Source organism: Fringilla coelebs (genome assembly GCF_963513975.1).
Source record: "Fringilla coelebs genome assembly, chromosome: 6".
Taxonomy (NCBI): Eukaryota; Metazoa; Chordata; class Aves; order Passeriformes; family Fringillidae; genus Fringilla; species Fringilla coelebs.
In genome coordinates, this window is record NC_140034.1 from 39339085 (window position 1) to 39354725 (window position 15641).

Consider the following 15641-nt stretch of genomic DNA (forward strand, 5'->3'; position numbering starts at 1 on the left):
CTGAACAGGACTAAACGTCCTCACTGCTGCACCTCATGGTTAAGTCAGAGGCTCAGTACTTTGATCTGATCCAAAGCTGGGCAACAAAATAAACCAGGAATCCAGTGAATTTCTTTACTTCTTTACCTGGGCCTTTTTTGCTGATGATGTAGTTAGAAGCTAAAAAAATAATATTTGATTTGATTTTTTTTTTCTCCCGCATTCATATATGTTGGTTTAGAAGACAGTAAAAAGGACTAGATCACAGCAAAAGGCAAACCCTGCAAATACAGAGGACTCCACAGCACCATGGATTGGGAGCAGTGATCAGAACAAAAAACAGTCATGTCACATGATGTTCAGAAAAATAGCATTCCCCTTTTCTTTGTCACGTGATGAGCTAAGGTATGGGCCAAAGAAGGACAGGAGCACTGATGAGGGCAGCCCAGGAGTTCCTGTCATATCTTTTACAGCAATGAGGTTAACCCTGTAAGAAGGCCTGTCTCCACTGGCTAGTAGATAGCAGTGGGTATGAGGGCACACTGAATTTTAATAGAGTGGAATCCAGAGATATTCAGAAAGCATCCTGGGCACAGCCGTGTCCTGACCCACTCCGCTTACCTTCTCCCCTCCCCACCCAACCCAGACAAATAAGACAATCCTGTGGAGTTTACTCCAGGCAAAGGTGGCATCAGTGCCTCTTGCTGGCTTCCCCTTGCAGTCCCTGGGTCATCAATATGAACCATAACGATCCTAAGGAGGAAACAGACAGAGACACCTTGCTACAACACCTTTGTGCAAAATCCAGATACAGATAACAAGAAATAGGGGGGTTTGGTATTTTAATGCAGTGTGAGGTTATCTAGACAGGACACTGTACAAAGGCAGAAGGTAAAATGACCTTGACTTCTAAAATTCTGCCTGGAATTTGTGGGAGAAGGTGCATCTGACATGACAAGGTTCCTGTGCAGCAGGAGGGTAAGGCTGGCCAAGTTCACTGGCCCCCTGCAATTGCTCAGCTATTATACTGCAGTCAACAGCTACAAAGGACAGGTGTCTAGCTGGGACTTTCCACATAATTTGAGAAGATAGTGATAATTCCAATGGAGGCCAGGTTATGGTGAAAGGCTGTTGTCACGTTCAGGGACTTTCTCAAGTTGTCATAATGTAAACTCACCTGAAGGGAGTTCATCACGCCGTTGGCCAGGACAGCCATCTTGCCGGCAACTGATTTCACTCCTTGCTTGAACTGTGCAATGTCAGCTGCAGGCAGGACATTTCCAATAGACACACCACCTACAAGAACCAGAAAGAGTTAGCCCAGAGTCCCTCAGCTCCAGAAAGCACCATGATCCCCTCCAGTTTAGGTCATCCAAAGGTGCCCCCTCCTCAACCCAATGAGTGCTAACAGACCTGAGTGCACATTGTCAGCCTCTCCAAACAGGTCTGCAGAGCTGATGGCACTGCTGCCTGAGAGTTGCTGCAGTCGAGATCTGGCTTCATACTGCAGCAGAAAACAAAACAAAAACCTTGTACAGGAAGGGAACAAAGTAGGACCTGAGCAAACAGAAGGAGGTAAAGCCAGAGCTGTACCAGTGTAAACACTGCAGAATGCATCTACCTCAGCATCTGCCTCCCGCCCGAAAAACATATCTGAAGAGATAGCTTTAGCTCCAGCAAACTTCTGCCGAGCTTCATTGGATTCCACCATGGATGGCCTGTTCTCAATCTCCCGCCTACTGGTGGGTCTGAGGAAACAAGAGGAGACATCTCAGATTAAGCTCACCAACACAGTAAAGAATCAAGACTTCTGTCTCAGACCTCATCTAATCAAAGGAAAGCAAGTCATCCTTAAGTGTTAGTTGCATTGGGGCTCTCCTCTCCCCATCTCAGGACAGTCAGCACCCAATGACCACAAAGGCTGTATAAACTTACAGACATGACAGGCAAAGAAGTGTTGAGGCCCTTTTTCTTGGGCTTGTCTGTGCTTGTGCAAGTCATTTTCTACAGCACGAGGCTCCTGCTACAGCAGCATCTATGCCACAGCTCCCACACTTATCCTCTGTCCCCTACTCAAGGGCACAAGGTACACTAGCAGTGGCAAGCACTTTACCTCTCTGAAACCGGCCGAATGCTGGAAACTGTCACCTCTGGTTCCTCCTCTTTGTCCATACCCCATGACGAGTCTGTCTCCCATCGTGAGCCAAATGCATCTTCAAATGAGAACGGACTGTATTTGTACCTAGGTACCAAAAATAGGTAATTTACACCAGACATAAAATCCAGGAATAAGCAAAGACTACACTAAAGCTAAGTCTTACTTGGGGGGTCCGGATGTGAAGCTTCCACCATCTTCAAACAAGTCCAATTGGGAGCGGGAAGATTTTGCTACCAGCGGCGTCTCTTGCTCAATTACTTGCATCTCAGACATCACCGAGTGTGAAACAGAACTAGCACAACAAACAGGCACAGTCAGGGCTGATGGGTCTGACAGCATCCAGTCCCTACAATCAGTCTGCCTCAAAACTGAACCTGGCCTTCACAGGCAGGGCAAGTAACACAAGTTTTGAGGGAGAGTTGGGGGATGTCAGTCCCCTTCATCGCTGATCTATGCTCCTTCAGAAGTCTTGAGCTACCTTCTTAAAGGAAGGATTCTACAGGGGGACACCTGTCAAGCAACAGGGCTCTAGTGCTAGACACTGACAGGCCACACATATCTGTGGAAAAACTCAAATGAGAACTAGAACCTTTGAACCGAGTCCCTATTCCTTCTGGAGTCCAAAGCATTTTCAGAGAACAGCATATGAGCACTTTAACACATCTCCTTATCTACTACAAGAGTAAACTACTGCCTTCAAGAAGCTTCTCCAGGGCAGGGTACTTCTACACGCCTTTCTATACTATGCCATCTATAGCCAAGTACCTTCTGGACACCAATCCCATGCCCAGTCTCTCTGCTTGTTCACGTTTCTTCCCTTCGAGGTTCTGGAGTTTCTTCTCTTCCTTCTTCCGATCAAGCTGCAGTTCCTGATAAGCCAGTCGCATTGAGGTGACTCTAAGGGAAAGAGCCATGGTGGGTGCCAGCTCGTTACACTCCCTCGCTGCCCGTGTTGTTGAAGAACAAGTGATTAAGTAACCCCAACCACCCTTCAAAACAGCCACTTTCACAATAGCTCTGCCAAAAAACCTTGCATAAAAGCTATTGCTTGGTTTTGCCATCTCCTCCACTGGGATTCAAGTCTTCTTTGGCTAATCATGATTTCCTTACTGTAAGCATCACAATATCTGTCTTCTCCCCACCCCTGCACCCAGAATGATCCATCCATTTCAGCCTTTCGCATTTTCAGTCCAGTCCAAAGGTGAACGGAAACACACAATACAGAAGTATCTGCTCCCTACACTCTTCCAGGAATGCTAATTTGAATAAAATACAGCAGTATAACTTGTGCCCTGCTGCAAGGGCCATACTGGCATACAGCTACTGCTCTTCCTCTCATGCAGTATGTTCTGTAGTCACATCTGGTGTGACATCTGGTGTGACATCTGGTCCTAGGGTGAACAGCAATAACCTCACACTACTTCTGCCTTAGGTAAGCAAGGTACCCATCCCAAACAGGGCACTTACATGGACTCCTCGGCTTGTTTCCTGGACTCCACTGCCTGCTGCTCCCTCAGCTGTTCTGCCACCTGGGCTTGCCGCTCAATCTCACTGAAGCTCTGGCTGCTGACTTTCTGGGCTCCAAGACCTTTTTTTGCACCCAGCTTAAAAACAAGAACAAAATCCTATAAATTCTTCATCCTTGAAGAATTCATTGTAGAAGAAAACCTGAATCCTACTTCTTGCTGCACCAGTGAGGCTTTCAGTCTCCCTGTGTAGTCACAGCCTACAGACCCAAAAGAGTTTGCAACACAGTACGGAAGAACATCCAAGAGTTAATCCATCAGTGGCCAACACTTAGAGATCAACCACATATGCTTCAGACCACAACCAGTAATGATAATTTTTTTTGCAATAACATACAGGCTGCTTGAGGTCTCCTTTCCCCAAAGCAGATCTCTACAGCTTTGTTAAGCAGAAAGCAAGAATCAGGGAAAGGACAGCAGAAATGCAAGACGTGCTTTACTTCCCCTCCATAAAAGAGCTCGGACATACCCCTTTCTTGGCAGCTCCCGGCTTCTTCTTTCCAATGAGGGAGGATTTAAGTTCTGCAAAAGGAGGGAAGCAGCAAATAAGCAGAAGGGAATTAATTTAAGAGGTCAAAATTAGACAGCAGCCCACACGAACATCCACCACAGTCCAGCTGCAGTAGCGTCCAGGGCACACCATGCATCTTCACATCAAAAGCCTGGGTGATTTCACCCAGGCAAGAAAGATGCACGTAGAAGCTCCACAGTTGCAGGCTGGTAGCCTAAAGAAGCATGTCCATTTCTGGAGCAACTTATAATTGAATTAAGAACTGTGAATAACTCCTCTGAGTGTTATGCAGCAGGTGTCAGGGTAGTTAGAGAAAGACTAGGTTTATCCCATACACAAATTCAACAAAATGCAGCTTCGGGTGCATGTGAAGGTCAGAGCCTCACCAATGCCTTAGGCATAAAGCAGCAAGAACTCTTAAGTTGTGTTTACATGAACATAGAAAAACAAATGGACCTGAAGTGCAGCAAGCTGTAAAAGCAACAGGTCGCCCAACACCTTGCACGTGTCACTCTTGAGGGCATGCCACACTTGTAAAACCAGACAAGGGCCAGCCAAGCAGCAGATGTCTGGGGAAAAGTCTAAGAACAAAGCAGAGAGGGACTGCCCAAAGCATTTTCCAGCTTCCTATAGGTAAGTCCAAAATCTTTTACTGCCCTTTCTGGGCTTTTATTTTGTGTGCGTGTGTGTGTCTCCTGACTTTCTACAGCCATGTGACTTCTGTTAGCCCATAAATTATTCTTGACATGTTTTCTTTTATCTTTTCTAGTCTTATGATAAGTCTTTTTAAAAAAGGGGATTCAAAACATTCACACAATCTGAAACGGTTTTCCACTTGCTCTTCCTAACACTTGAATTGAGGTTGTTTGGGTTTATGTTTGGAGATTTTTATATTTCAAGAAACATTTAACAGAAATGTTAATAAGGTCTCTTTACAGATACGACATATCTGGTTTAGATCTCAATACAACAATATAAGCTTTGTCTTTTTCTCTCCCTCTAAGCACAGGAAGCTAAAGTTAGAATTGAAGGCAGAATTTCAGGAGGGGCAAGCAGAGTTGTGACAAGCAGCCAGCGCAGGCCAGCTGTTAGCCAGTTACCTCCAGCAGGAGCAGCCCCTTGTGTTGACAGATACATGGACATGTCTGAGGAAGAGACGTAAAACATGGGGAATGAACAGACACTTGAGGAGACAGGCTTTCCACCCAGAATGAACCCACTGTGGGCTAGGAGCACGCTCTCAATAAGGGAACAAGCTCCAGCTAGATGTTCTGTGTGCAGCCAGGATAGTAATGGCAGGGGAGAATCAGATATAAATCCCTATTATTCTGAAAGCTAAAAATACATTTGCCTCCAAAGGTTCTGTGGGGAAATACACAAAAAAAAACCCAGCCACGTGGCCCTGATCACCCAAGTTCTAGATATGCAAGTGCCAAGTTTTGTCCAAAGCTCAAAACCAGGAAAACATGCTTTTGGGAAAGCAACAGCTTTAAACTCAATTATCCACATGAGGAGGAAACCTCCAGAAAACTGTGACTTGGTTTTGGGTTTCAGGAATATCCCAAGTACTGGCTCAACAGGGAGATAAGCTTGTTTAGACATTCTGGAAACTGGCTCATTACTTCCAACTTCACTGAGCTTATTACTGAGCAGTGGGTATAAGAGCAAGACTGATCTGAGAGTGAAGAGTCCTACCTAGAGGAGCCTTAGGAGATGTGCTCAACAAGTCAATAGATGGACCTTGGCTCGGATCTGTGGGCACAAAACCAGAAGAGAACATTCAGCAGATTGATTCTCAACCCTTTTCTTTCCAGTATGTTCACAGCTCCACTACATCTCTCCTAGCTCCTCTGCCCCCCAAAATAAATCCAGTTACAGCTTGAAATATGCAATTTCCCAAGCAAAACAACTTCACATCTCCACAGAGCAAATTATTCCTTCTGCAGTGTTCTTAACACAGTACAAGAAAGCAAACACTCTTCAGAGAAATATACAAAGCTGTTTATAGCTTTGCCCCCAGGTTCTTGGTTTCCTTGTCCTTCACCCTAGAAATTTTTCTCTCCTATGTCATTTTCAGACCAAACAAATTCAAGGGGTAGAGAAGAATGTTTAGACAAATAATGTCTAAAAGCAGGGAAATGGGGCAGCTAATCCCCAAAACAGTTTTGTGTACATTTCAGGAAAAGTTGAGAAATGAGCCCAAATGAAGCAGTGTTTTTAGAAGTCTCCAATAATTTAAATAAACATCCTAAGAGTGTGCAGAACTTCCACTCCTTCAGGCCTGAACCAAAGGATAAGTTCAGCCCTTCCAAAAGTGGTACAGAACTGTATTCTCCTGGAAAAGAAGGCAGGTTCTTGGAAAAATTATTCAGTAAAGAACTCACTTGAAACTTCGCTGCCTTCTGGTGACTTTGCTGCTTTTTCCATCTCTGGAGAAGACTGTGCAGGATTCTGGCTGGCATCTGCTGCATCCCAGATACTGGAAGACTGCAAAGAGATACTCATTCTAGTTACTTCCAATGAATGAACCAAACAATCCTGAATTTACTACAAGTTTAGTGACCTGTACTCAATTTTAGGCCAAAGGAAACTTATTCCAAACTTCAGACTATGCCTTCCTTGAACATAACATAGGGACAAAAATGAAAACAACAAAAAGGAAGCTAAGCTGAATGTAAGGCCAGGAGGAATGACAGAATCATTTGACAAGCTGGCTAATGTGAAGACTTCCCAGGTGAAAGGAAATGAGTTTAAATCTGGAAGAAAGTGTGAATGAGTTTTCCTGGAAAAAATTCAGCTCCGCTGAATTTCCACTGTCTCTATTCACCATACAGCCAATTCCTGCATTACCTGAGAAAGTCTGCCTGGCATGGTGCAGTTGCCCAAATCTAGTTTACCAGGGTTTGTGCACTGAAAAGTTTCTTCTAAACCAGAAGTTCAAAGTAATAGCTTTGCTAGTCCTTGCTTTAACTGTACAAAGAAACTAAGCATTAACACAGCACACAAAGCATCTTCCAGGGCATAGGTGGTAGCTTTGAGTTCTTGAAACCTAAGATGGTCTCAAAAACAAAGGACATGGATATTACAGGGACTGTTCAGATCTGTGACTATGTCCCAGGCAGATGACTGAATCTGACTTTCTCCACATTACTACTGATTAATTATACAATTTAGTGTTCTTCCAAGCTAAGTGGCACTGCTCCTGTTTGAACAGCTGGCTATTAGAGAGCTATTAAGGCTGCCTGGTTTAGGCAGCTCTTCTCACCTGTGTGTGCTCCATGAAGAAATCAGCATCACTCTTCTCAGGGGAGTGCCCAGGGGCTCCACTCAGTCCATCTATAAGCAACTAAAGAGAGGAGAGGGGAAAAAGAAGGTATCCTCCAAGACTCAGCATCCAGCACTACCCATCTAGCACTCCAGAGCTCTCAGACTTACCTCAGTGCCATACTTGGCCATGGCAGCACTTGCCAGCTGCCGGATCTTCTCCCTGTACATCTGGGCAGCTCGACTGTTATATTTAGCATTGGCATCTGTGGTGGTACAGCCGTGCTGGCGGAAGAAAGCAGTCTGAAAAGAGAGGAATATTCAGTCTCCTGACTGCTAGATCATACTCAAGCAAGCACTAGACAAACTCAACAAAAAAGAGAAAACTTCCCAGAGACAGAGGATGAAAAACTGAGAACACAGGATAAACAAAGCATTCATTGATCAGCTTTCTACAAGAAGTCTCACTCCAGGGGCCTATGAAAATCATCCGCCTTCTCTACAGAGAGACGATTCTGAGTCACAAAGCTGAGCATGAGCTTTCAAACTGATCAGTGTTATGAACTTCTATAATTTAAGAAGGCTATGCCTCTCATTTAAATGAGATGCAAAAAAATGAGAGATCTGCACATCAGAAAACAACGCATGCAAAGGTCACAGTCTGACTTCAAGCACACTTGACAGGTTCCCCCCTTCATTACACATTTCAGGTCAGACTGGTACCAAGAAAGCCACACAGAAAGGAAAAAAAAGCCAAGAAACAAAGCCACAGAAAGGAAAAAAAAAAAAAAACAACTAAGAAACAGAAGATGTGGATTAACAAGAGGGAAAGCAAGCAAAATGCCTACAGAGGCTCCTCACCGCGTTGGCATTACTGCCCACTTGCATACACCTCAGCTGGAACCAGTTCCAGTTAGAATCCAACTCTGTGGACCTGTGTGAGAACCAATTATTTCTATTAATAAAGACCAGACAAACCAAATACAAAACTGAGCTCTGGCCTAAAATGGTGAGATATCTCACTGCTATTCCAAAGTGTAAGAGGCAAAGGTGGAAAGAACATCTTGGGAATTTCTTTTCTCCTCTAAAAAATTAATTTCAGCTTTTGAGGTGAGGAAAAAGACCAGCTTTTATCCAAATTCTGAGGATCTCTCCCTTGTACTGCTTGTTTAGAGGGCAGAGCTTGAGCTAGGAAAGCACAGCCAAGAACTTTCATTCTGCAAGTGATCTCACCACAACATGAGAGACTCATATTCAGCCTGTCCCACAGGTTAGGCCAAAACACGTGACAGAGCAACCGAGAATACATCCAAGTAAAGCTAAGGGACACAGAGTGTTTCATACCAGTTACTCAACTTCTCTCTGAACAAGTAAAGGTCACAGTTCTCTTAACTTAAAATGCTAATTTTTACAAGTACTGAAAACAAGAAGTAGGCTGATGGTAATCTTCCCCATTAGGCTGATACCAAAAAGATAAAACAATATTCCTCTTTTTGCCTTGCTCAGCATTATGAAAAATTATGTACATCACACTGCTGCCCCACTGGCAAGATTCACGCACCACACTCTCATCTCTCTTCCGACAATGCTAAGTCCAGACAGCGTTTCTGCAAGGTTAGCGAAAGCAACAAGCCGACGTTCCACTTGAGGGGCTTTGGAAACTCCATTTTGGAAGTGCTGAGTGACCCAGAACCTCCTACGAGCAAGCCTCGTAACCCCCGAGGTGATCGCTCCGCGATAAGGCTTCCCTCCCAACCCCTGCGTGCTCCCACCCGTGGCGGGGTGGCTGCTCCAGGCCTGCCGGCGGTACCGCGCTCCCCACGCACCTGATGAAGCTGAGGTGTACGCCCAGGGACCTGTGGACGCCGGAGCAGTCGATGCACAGGAAGACCCCGTAGGTGATACTGGCCCAGCTCGGGTTCTTGGCGCCGCAGTCGAAGCACGACTAAAGCGAAGGCAGAGGGACAGCCAGGTTGAAGCGACGGCTCTGCCGCTCCGCCACCCCCTGCCACAGCTCGGCGGCCCCGGCCGCTCTGCCCAGGCGCTCCCCAAGGGCCCCTGCCCGGCCGACCCAACAGCCGCCGCAGCGCGGCCCGGAGCCCACCGGGGCCCAGTCGGAGCGCAGGCCACGGCCACAGAGCGACAGCCCGGCACAGACAGTCCAGCGGACCCCGGCCACTCCCCGCTACCTTGTTGGCCGGCGCTGCCCGAAGCCGCTTGAAGAGGGTCTGGATCTCCGTCTTGCTCGGCTCCGCCGCCATGATCTCTCCTTCCCAGACACCCCCGCGGGGACGGCAGCCGGCCGGGCCCAATCGGCGCCGCGGCCGCGGCAGAGGCGTGCTGGGCCAGCCCCCCCGCCGCGTCCGTGGGTGTGAGGGGCGAGAAGAGAGCGAGGTCCCTTCTTCCCTCCGGTCCCAGGATGTGGGGCAGCGTTAGCTCCGGGTCACCCCGGCCGCTGTGCCGGCTGCCGGCCGGACACCTCGTGGGGGTCACGGCATCTGCCTGCGCACATCGGGCGTTGCGCGCCCCGAGAGCCCGGAGCGCTTTCCGCAGTCCCGCCGCCGCTGGGGAGCCCTGCTGGCTGTGCCCCAGGGCTGGGGGCCCGGACCGAGAGAAGGGAGCTTTAGAATAGCAATGGGACCGTGCCTGCCGTGGGTCATCTGCTGCCGGGGAAAAAGCTCAGAGCAGCGTTTACAGGCATCACCTGCTCCAGCAGCCAGCCTCAGGGCACCGCTCCTGGTACACTGGCACAAACGTACGGTGATTTGGAAATGATCTACAGAACCACAGAGTTGGAAGGCACCCACATAGATCACCGAGTCCAACTCCTGGCCCTGCACAGGTTATCCTAAGAGTCATGCCATGTGCCTGAGAACATTGTCATAGCGCTTCTTGAGATCTGTCAAGTTTGTGCTGTGACTGCTTCCCTAGGCAGCCTGTTCCAGTGCCCAACACTCTCTGGGTGATGAACTCTTTTCTAATATCAAACCTAAATCTCTGCTGACAACTCTAGGCCTGACACTGGTGATTAAAGAGAAGAGATCAGTACCTGCCCCTCTGCTTCCCCTCGTGAGGGTATTAAAGACTATGATGAAGGATGAGGTCCCTTCAGTTTCCTCCAGGTGCAAGACCAAGTGACTTCATCCATACCTGGTATGGCTTCCCCTTCAGACTCTTCTCCATCTTCATAGCCTTGATTTAATCAGGAGAGGCCTCTCAAGAAGCTATTACTTGGCTATGCAGTAATCAAGGCATCATGGGGCAGTAATCAAGGTAGGGAAGTTGTTACTTCAGAGCAAAAATTATGTCAGGGCCCTTAATACTGCTGTGTTACCTGCTTAGAAACAGTAGGGTATTGGCTGGAAAGTCATTCAGTTATAATGCAAGAAAAATAGAAAAAATATGGTTGTGCTGTGAACTAGAAGTCAATGGCATATAGTCCGCTTCATGCTTTTGCCAAAAAAAAAAAAAAAAAAAAAAAAAAGTGACTGCAAAGCAATGAGAGGTTTGGGAGGATGAGAACAACAACGAAGGCTAATCAGTAGCATGCTACTACAGAGATGGAATGCATTGGGATTTCTTTACCTCTGAGAAGAGGTTGCTCTGCAGCACCATCTTGTCACTAAAAGAAACTCTTAAATGTACTAATATCTGGACAAGACAACTTTTAGTTTAAACTTAAAGGCTTTCTTCACTCATTTCCACAGATGTTAACGTAGACAATAGAATTCCTTGCAATGGGAACCTAGGACCCATGATCTTAGGAAGATACATAAAGTATTGGGACATAGAGATGCAATCAGGAGCAACAGAGTTTTTACGGAAAAAAAAAGCCCTGCAGAAAAACCCCTGCAGGTTTAGCAAGGTCTTGTGTTCTGGGAATTAGCAAAGCTCCAACTGTATGGTCACAGTGAGACCTGATATGGTAGGCACATGCAGTAAGATGAGAGGCTTCTGGCTGACAGATCTGATTGAAGCTGCTCTGAGATGAGTGTCTGAGCTGGATAGTGAAGCCTGATCTAGCCTGACAGAGCTCATTCTTGGCAGCAGTACTCCCTGCTTTCTGTTGCTTTTATTCTACTACCTTAATGGTGCCTATATGCCATTTCTGGCACTACACACACATGTGCTGGCGAAGCAATGCAGGTAAAAGTAACTGATAGCATTTTCCTCACAGCTATTTTTAAACAAATTGAGTTTCCTGATGCCATTCATGGTGCAGCTGTCCTGGCAGTCATACCAGGAGAGCTGATGTCAGGGTGCAGTAAGGGCTGGCTGCACACCAGGACAGGGAGAGCTGTGAGGGGCTGTTCCTGAGGCCAGCAGCCAGGGCCTCCATGGGGCACGGCCCATTCCCACAGTACCTGACCACAGAGAGCCAGGCAGGCCTGGCATAGCAGCTAGATTTCACCAAGAATTGAGATAGCTGGACAAGCTCATGGTGATGAGGTAGCTTGCAGTCAAACTGGGTCAGGATCAAGCCCAGTGATTGCCAGGTGTTTCTGTGGTGATGAGGCAAGGCAAGCCTGAGGTCAGGCTGATGAACCAGCCTACAGAGATCAACAAAGCACAGCCAGAGACTACTACTCCTCTAATGTAGCTCAGGGCCTGGAACTCAGGGCTGAGCTTAAACGCAAACACACCCTCCCCAAACCCCATGGGCAGGGCTTCGAGCAGAGCTGCAGGTGAGGCTGCTCTGGACACTGAAGGTCTATTAGTGCATTCAGGGCCCTTACAGGTGAAGCTACAGAAGGGTAGGAGAGGGAGTTTCTGGTGCCAGGTTGTGTAAGCTGCATCTTGTGTAGAGGAGGAAGTTCAGATGATGAGAGTGCATTGGGAGTGTTTGTGTTTGTGTTGCCTGGAGCTGCCTCAACCTGAGTTGCTTGCTCCTGCCCTGTTATCATCAGTTATGTGGTGCTGCTCCCCTTTTCTGCTTGTTTCTTTCTTGTGTTGGGGAATGGGATGGGCATCAGTCAGCAGGCGGTGAGCAATTGTATTGTGCATCACTTGTTTTTTCTTGCGTTTAATGCCTTTTTTCATATTATTATTATATTTTACTTTATTTCATTTATTAAACTGTTCTTATCTCCACCCACGAATTTTATCTTTTTCCAATTCTCTTTCCCATCCCAGTGGGTGGTGTGGGGTGGGTGGAGTGAGCTGTGTGATGCTTGGATGCAGGGTTAAATCATGACAGAGAGAAATGGCACATGCTCAGGAGGAGCCAAGCAGCCTCAGAGGCCAGTAGGTCAGTGTCACACTTTGTCTCTGCTGGTCTGGGCCAGGAGACATGGGGAGACAGAGTGCCAGTTCCTCTCCTCCATGGAGGAAGCATGGTTTCTGTTCACTGCATTGTGTCCTCGGAATGCTTGCTACAGCAGGGTTGCTTCAGCTTCTCTACCTCAGCAGGGTGTCTCACAGGCCTTCAAACCCATGCTGGTTGTTCCAGATCCTGGCAAGGCTGCTGATCCTGTCCATCAGTTTTGCATAAAAGCAGCAGGGAGAGCATGCTGCTGGTCTGAGAAATAATCAGTTTTTTGTTGCCTTTGTCAGTACAGGAAAGACCTCCTGCTGCTGACTGTTCCCTGTGAATGAGTGCTCTCACTGCACTGTTCTTGCTACTTCCTGCATCTGTTTCTTTTGCATCTCATGTGCTTTAGTGCTGAATTTCTGAGCTCCAAGCTGGCAGCCTGTTCTTTGTCTCTCAGCTTCTCCATCCATCTACATCCCAACTGACATCTACCACTTTCCTCCTGACTGCTGTGACACCAGACCCTGATGTAGCCTTCTAATCAGAGATTACCTTCTGTTATCCACCTCTGCCAATAAAAGATAGTTCCCAGCATTATCCAAGATGGCAAAGGAAGGCAAAGGATGATGACCAGGCATGATCTTGGGAGTCTGCCATACCACCAGGGACACATTTTCAATACAGAAGTGTGATTATCTGAGGCCATGAGGTTACTGTGAAAGAGGTGGAGAGATTCAGGAGGGAAGTGCTGTGATGGGGATAAAAAATGCTGTGAACTTTCAGGCCTGAGCCAAAGGTAAGAAGTGCTTCTCTGTGAGCCTATCCAAAAGCAGGTGGTAGAGGGAAAAAGGGACCCTGCTCTTTTCTCACTGCCCAGCAAAGAACATGGGTGATAGGACTGTGCAGGAGAGACATGAGGTTGCTGAGTCCTCCTCTTCGATTCAGACCCATTGGCCTCTCACACTTTTGCTGAATGAGAAGTTTTGGGAAAGGAGCTGGCAAATTCAATAAACTACCCAAAAAGTAACAGGGAGATGTAGTTTCCTGTAGTTCACGATGTTGGGTAGTGGGGTACCAGAAAGCTACAATGATGCCTTGGGCAAAGAAGCAATTCCTAATACATATATATTTTTAATTTTTTTTCCTCCTCTCTTACTAAGCAGTTCACAGACACTAACTAATCCACATGATTTCTCTTGGGGATAGCCAGTAACTCTGGGAGAAATCTCTGCTCAGTATTTCAGGGCAGCCTGGCTATTTTCAGTAGTGGAAGGAGCAAACACAGCCACAAATGGAGGAGAGGAAAATTTAGTAGAAAGCATTCTCCTCACTACAAGAAGGGACAGGTTCTCAGCAGGTATGCTCCTTCCCAGCTGAAGGGGACAATGTGTAAGAGGATGCTCCTAATTATCTGTGGTTTCAGGGATCATATGGAAAATTTTTCCTTGGGTTAAGTTAGGTTTCTGTCAAGTCAGCAAAGTGCCCTGCCATGTATTCACTTGGATTGATGCAAGGGAAGCAGCTGGCTGAGGGTTGTGGCTGACCAGGCTGCCAGTGTGCTGGACTGGGTGTAATTAGTAGCTGCCTCCCTAGAAAAAAGTATAGCACCAAGGCAGGCAGTCATGTCACTCACTGGCTCCATGCAATGCTTCCAGCAAGATCTAAGACAAGGAGCTACTGCAGTATGTGTACAGTGAATAAAGCTTACCACTTACACAATTTTATTGCGGTCTTGCAAATGTTGAGGTTTGGGAAAAAGCCAGCAAAGGTTGAAGGAATGCATAATTTAAGGAGCACAACAGATGGGTAATAGTGAGAAGTGTAGTCATGGGTGGCTTGCTCTGATTTGGGGTTGTGTTGCAGCCAAAAGGCTGGTCCTGCTGCATGTGCTGTCCCTTGCACCCACTCTAGGCAGTGGCAGCTGTGGGTTGAGCTGTGTCCTGAGCCCTGCTCAAACAGCGATTGTCATTGCATTGCTGAGCTCATCCTGGGCTTGTGCAAGTGCTGAATAAGTAAGGCAAGGGCTAGGAAATCTTGGAAGGGAGAAGAGAGGACTGCCCCTTTCAGCTGTGCCAGACAGCCTTGCTAGGCTGCCAGACAAAACTGCTGCAGTTTGATGGAAAGGGTGATGGGAGTGTAGGGCCAGGGTAGGAGTGTGCTGCTCCTAAGTAGTTGTTAAGTGAATATCTGTGTGTATATACCTGTGTATCTTCAGGCTTTTGTTACTCCATTTCCAATATTACAATTAAATGTTTGGTAGTACCACCTGGCCTGGCAGGTGCTTTGGACCTGGGAAGCTTTAGATATACCCCGCAGTAGGGGTATGCAAGCTGATGTGGCCTGGGGTTTCCTGAATCTGAGGACTAGTTTTAGATCTTGCAGTGATGGTCTGTTTGGAGATGTTACAGGTGTCCCTGCTGGAAGCAGGCTGTTTGGCAGAGGACAATCATGCAAGTGATGGAAGACATACACATCACACCACATGGAAGCAAGGTGAAAAACAGAAATGAGTAGACCCTGAGCTGCCTTCTTTCAAGGGCAGTTGACAGCACAGGCACTAACTTGCCTGAGGTCAGAACCAGCAGGGCTGTCCACCCATCAGACATGACTCTTCCAAATTTTCCAGTAAGTGTGTTATCTCTCTTCCCTGCAGATCACCCCACTCAGGAGTTTTCTAAATAAACCAAATCCCTCTAGTACAGGGACTAATTGCCTGCAGCCCCTACAAGAATTGGGAGTGTGCCTTAAGCAGAAGACTGACCATGAAAGAAAGGCAGGCAGAGCTGATCAGAAGACAAGGTAATAAGCAAGGCAAAATGAGAAAGCTCTTTTGAAAACAAAGGATTTTCAGAGTAGAATCACCGCTGTCTAACAAGTCACTAGGACTGAAGGATTTGGGTGCAGGGGGAGTAGGTAGCAGTACTTCAGCCCCATAGGTGGCTGCAATGTGTA

General features: G+C 47.1%; 1 protein-coding gene across 2 annotated transcripts; it reads right to left on the reverse strand.

The window, feature by feature from the left end:
- Positions 1–179: 179 nt before the first annotated feature.
- On the reverse strand, positions 180–9726 carry ARFGAP2 (ARF GTPase activating protein 2). 2 transcript variants are annotated; one of them, XM_084208682.1, is made up of 17 exons: positions 9628–9726; positions 9265–9383; positions 8300–8372; positions 7610–7741; positions 7440–7520; positions 6559–6661; positions 5870–5926; positions 5275–5319; positions 4133–4185; positions 3605–3741; positions 2903–3034; positions 2301–2429; positions 2093–2221; positions 1601–1727; positions 1393–1483; positions 1157–1275; positions 180–732 (listed from the first exon to the last, which is right to left on the reverse strand). In XM_084208682.1, exons 1-17 carry the CDS (start codon positions 9697–9699, stop codon positions 712–714), a joined length of 1620 nt encoding a protein of 539 aa, XP_084064808.1. In that variant the 5' UTR covers positions 9700–9726; the 3' UTR covers positions 180–711. The 2 variants fall into 2 exon arrangements, with proteins under 2 accessions (XP_084064808.1, XP_084064809.1); XM_084208683.1 differs by lacking the exon at positions 5275–5319 and having other exon boundaries at positions 184–732.
- Between the last annotated feature and the right edge of the window lie 5915 nt (positions 9727–15641).

What these genes read in the sequence shown, in the direction of transcription:
- ARFGAP2 (XM_084208682.1), bottom strand. Translation starts at nt 9,699, where the DNA reads ATGGCGGCGGAGCCGAGCAAGACGGAGATCCAGACCCTCTTCAAGCGG. An exon ending in TGGGCAGTAATGCCAACGCG is followed by an intron (nt 7,742 to 8,299) that starts GTGAGGAGCCTC and finishes CTCTCTTTTCAG; the next exon opens with ACTGCTTTCTTCCGCCAGCA. An exon ending in ATGGGATTGGTGTCCAGAAG is followed by an intron (nt 2,430 to 2,902) that starts GTACTTGGCTAT and finishes TTGTTGTGCTAG; the next exon opens with TTCTGTTTCACACTCGGTGA.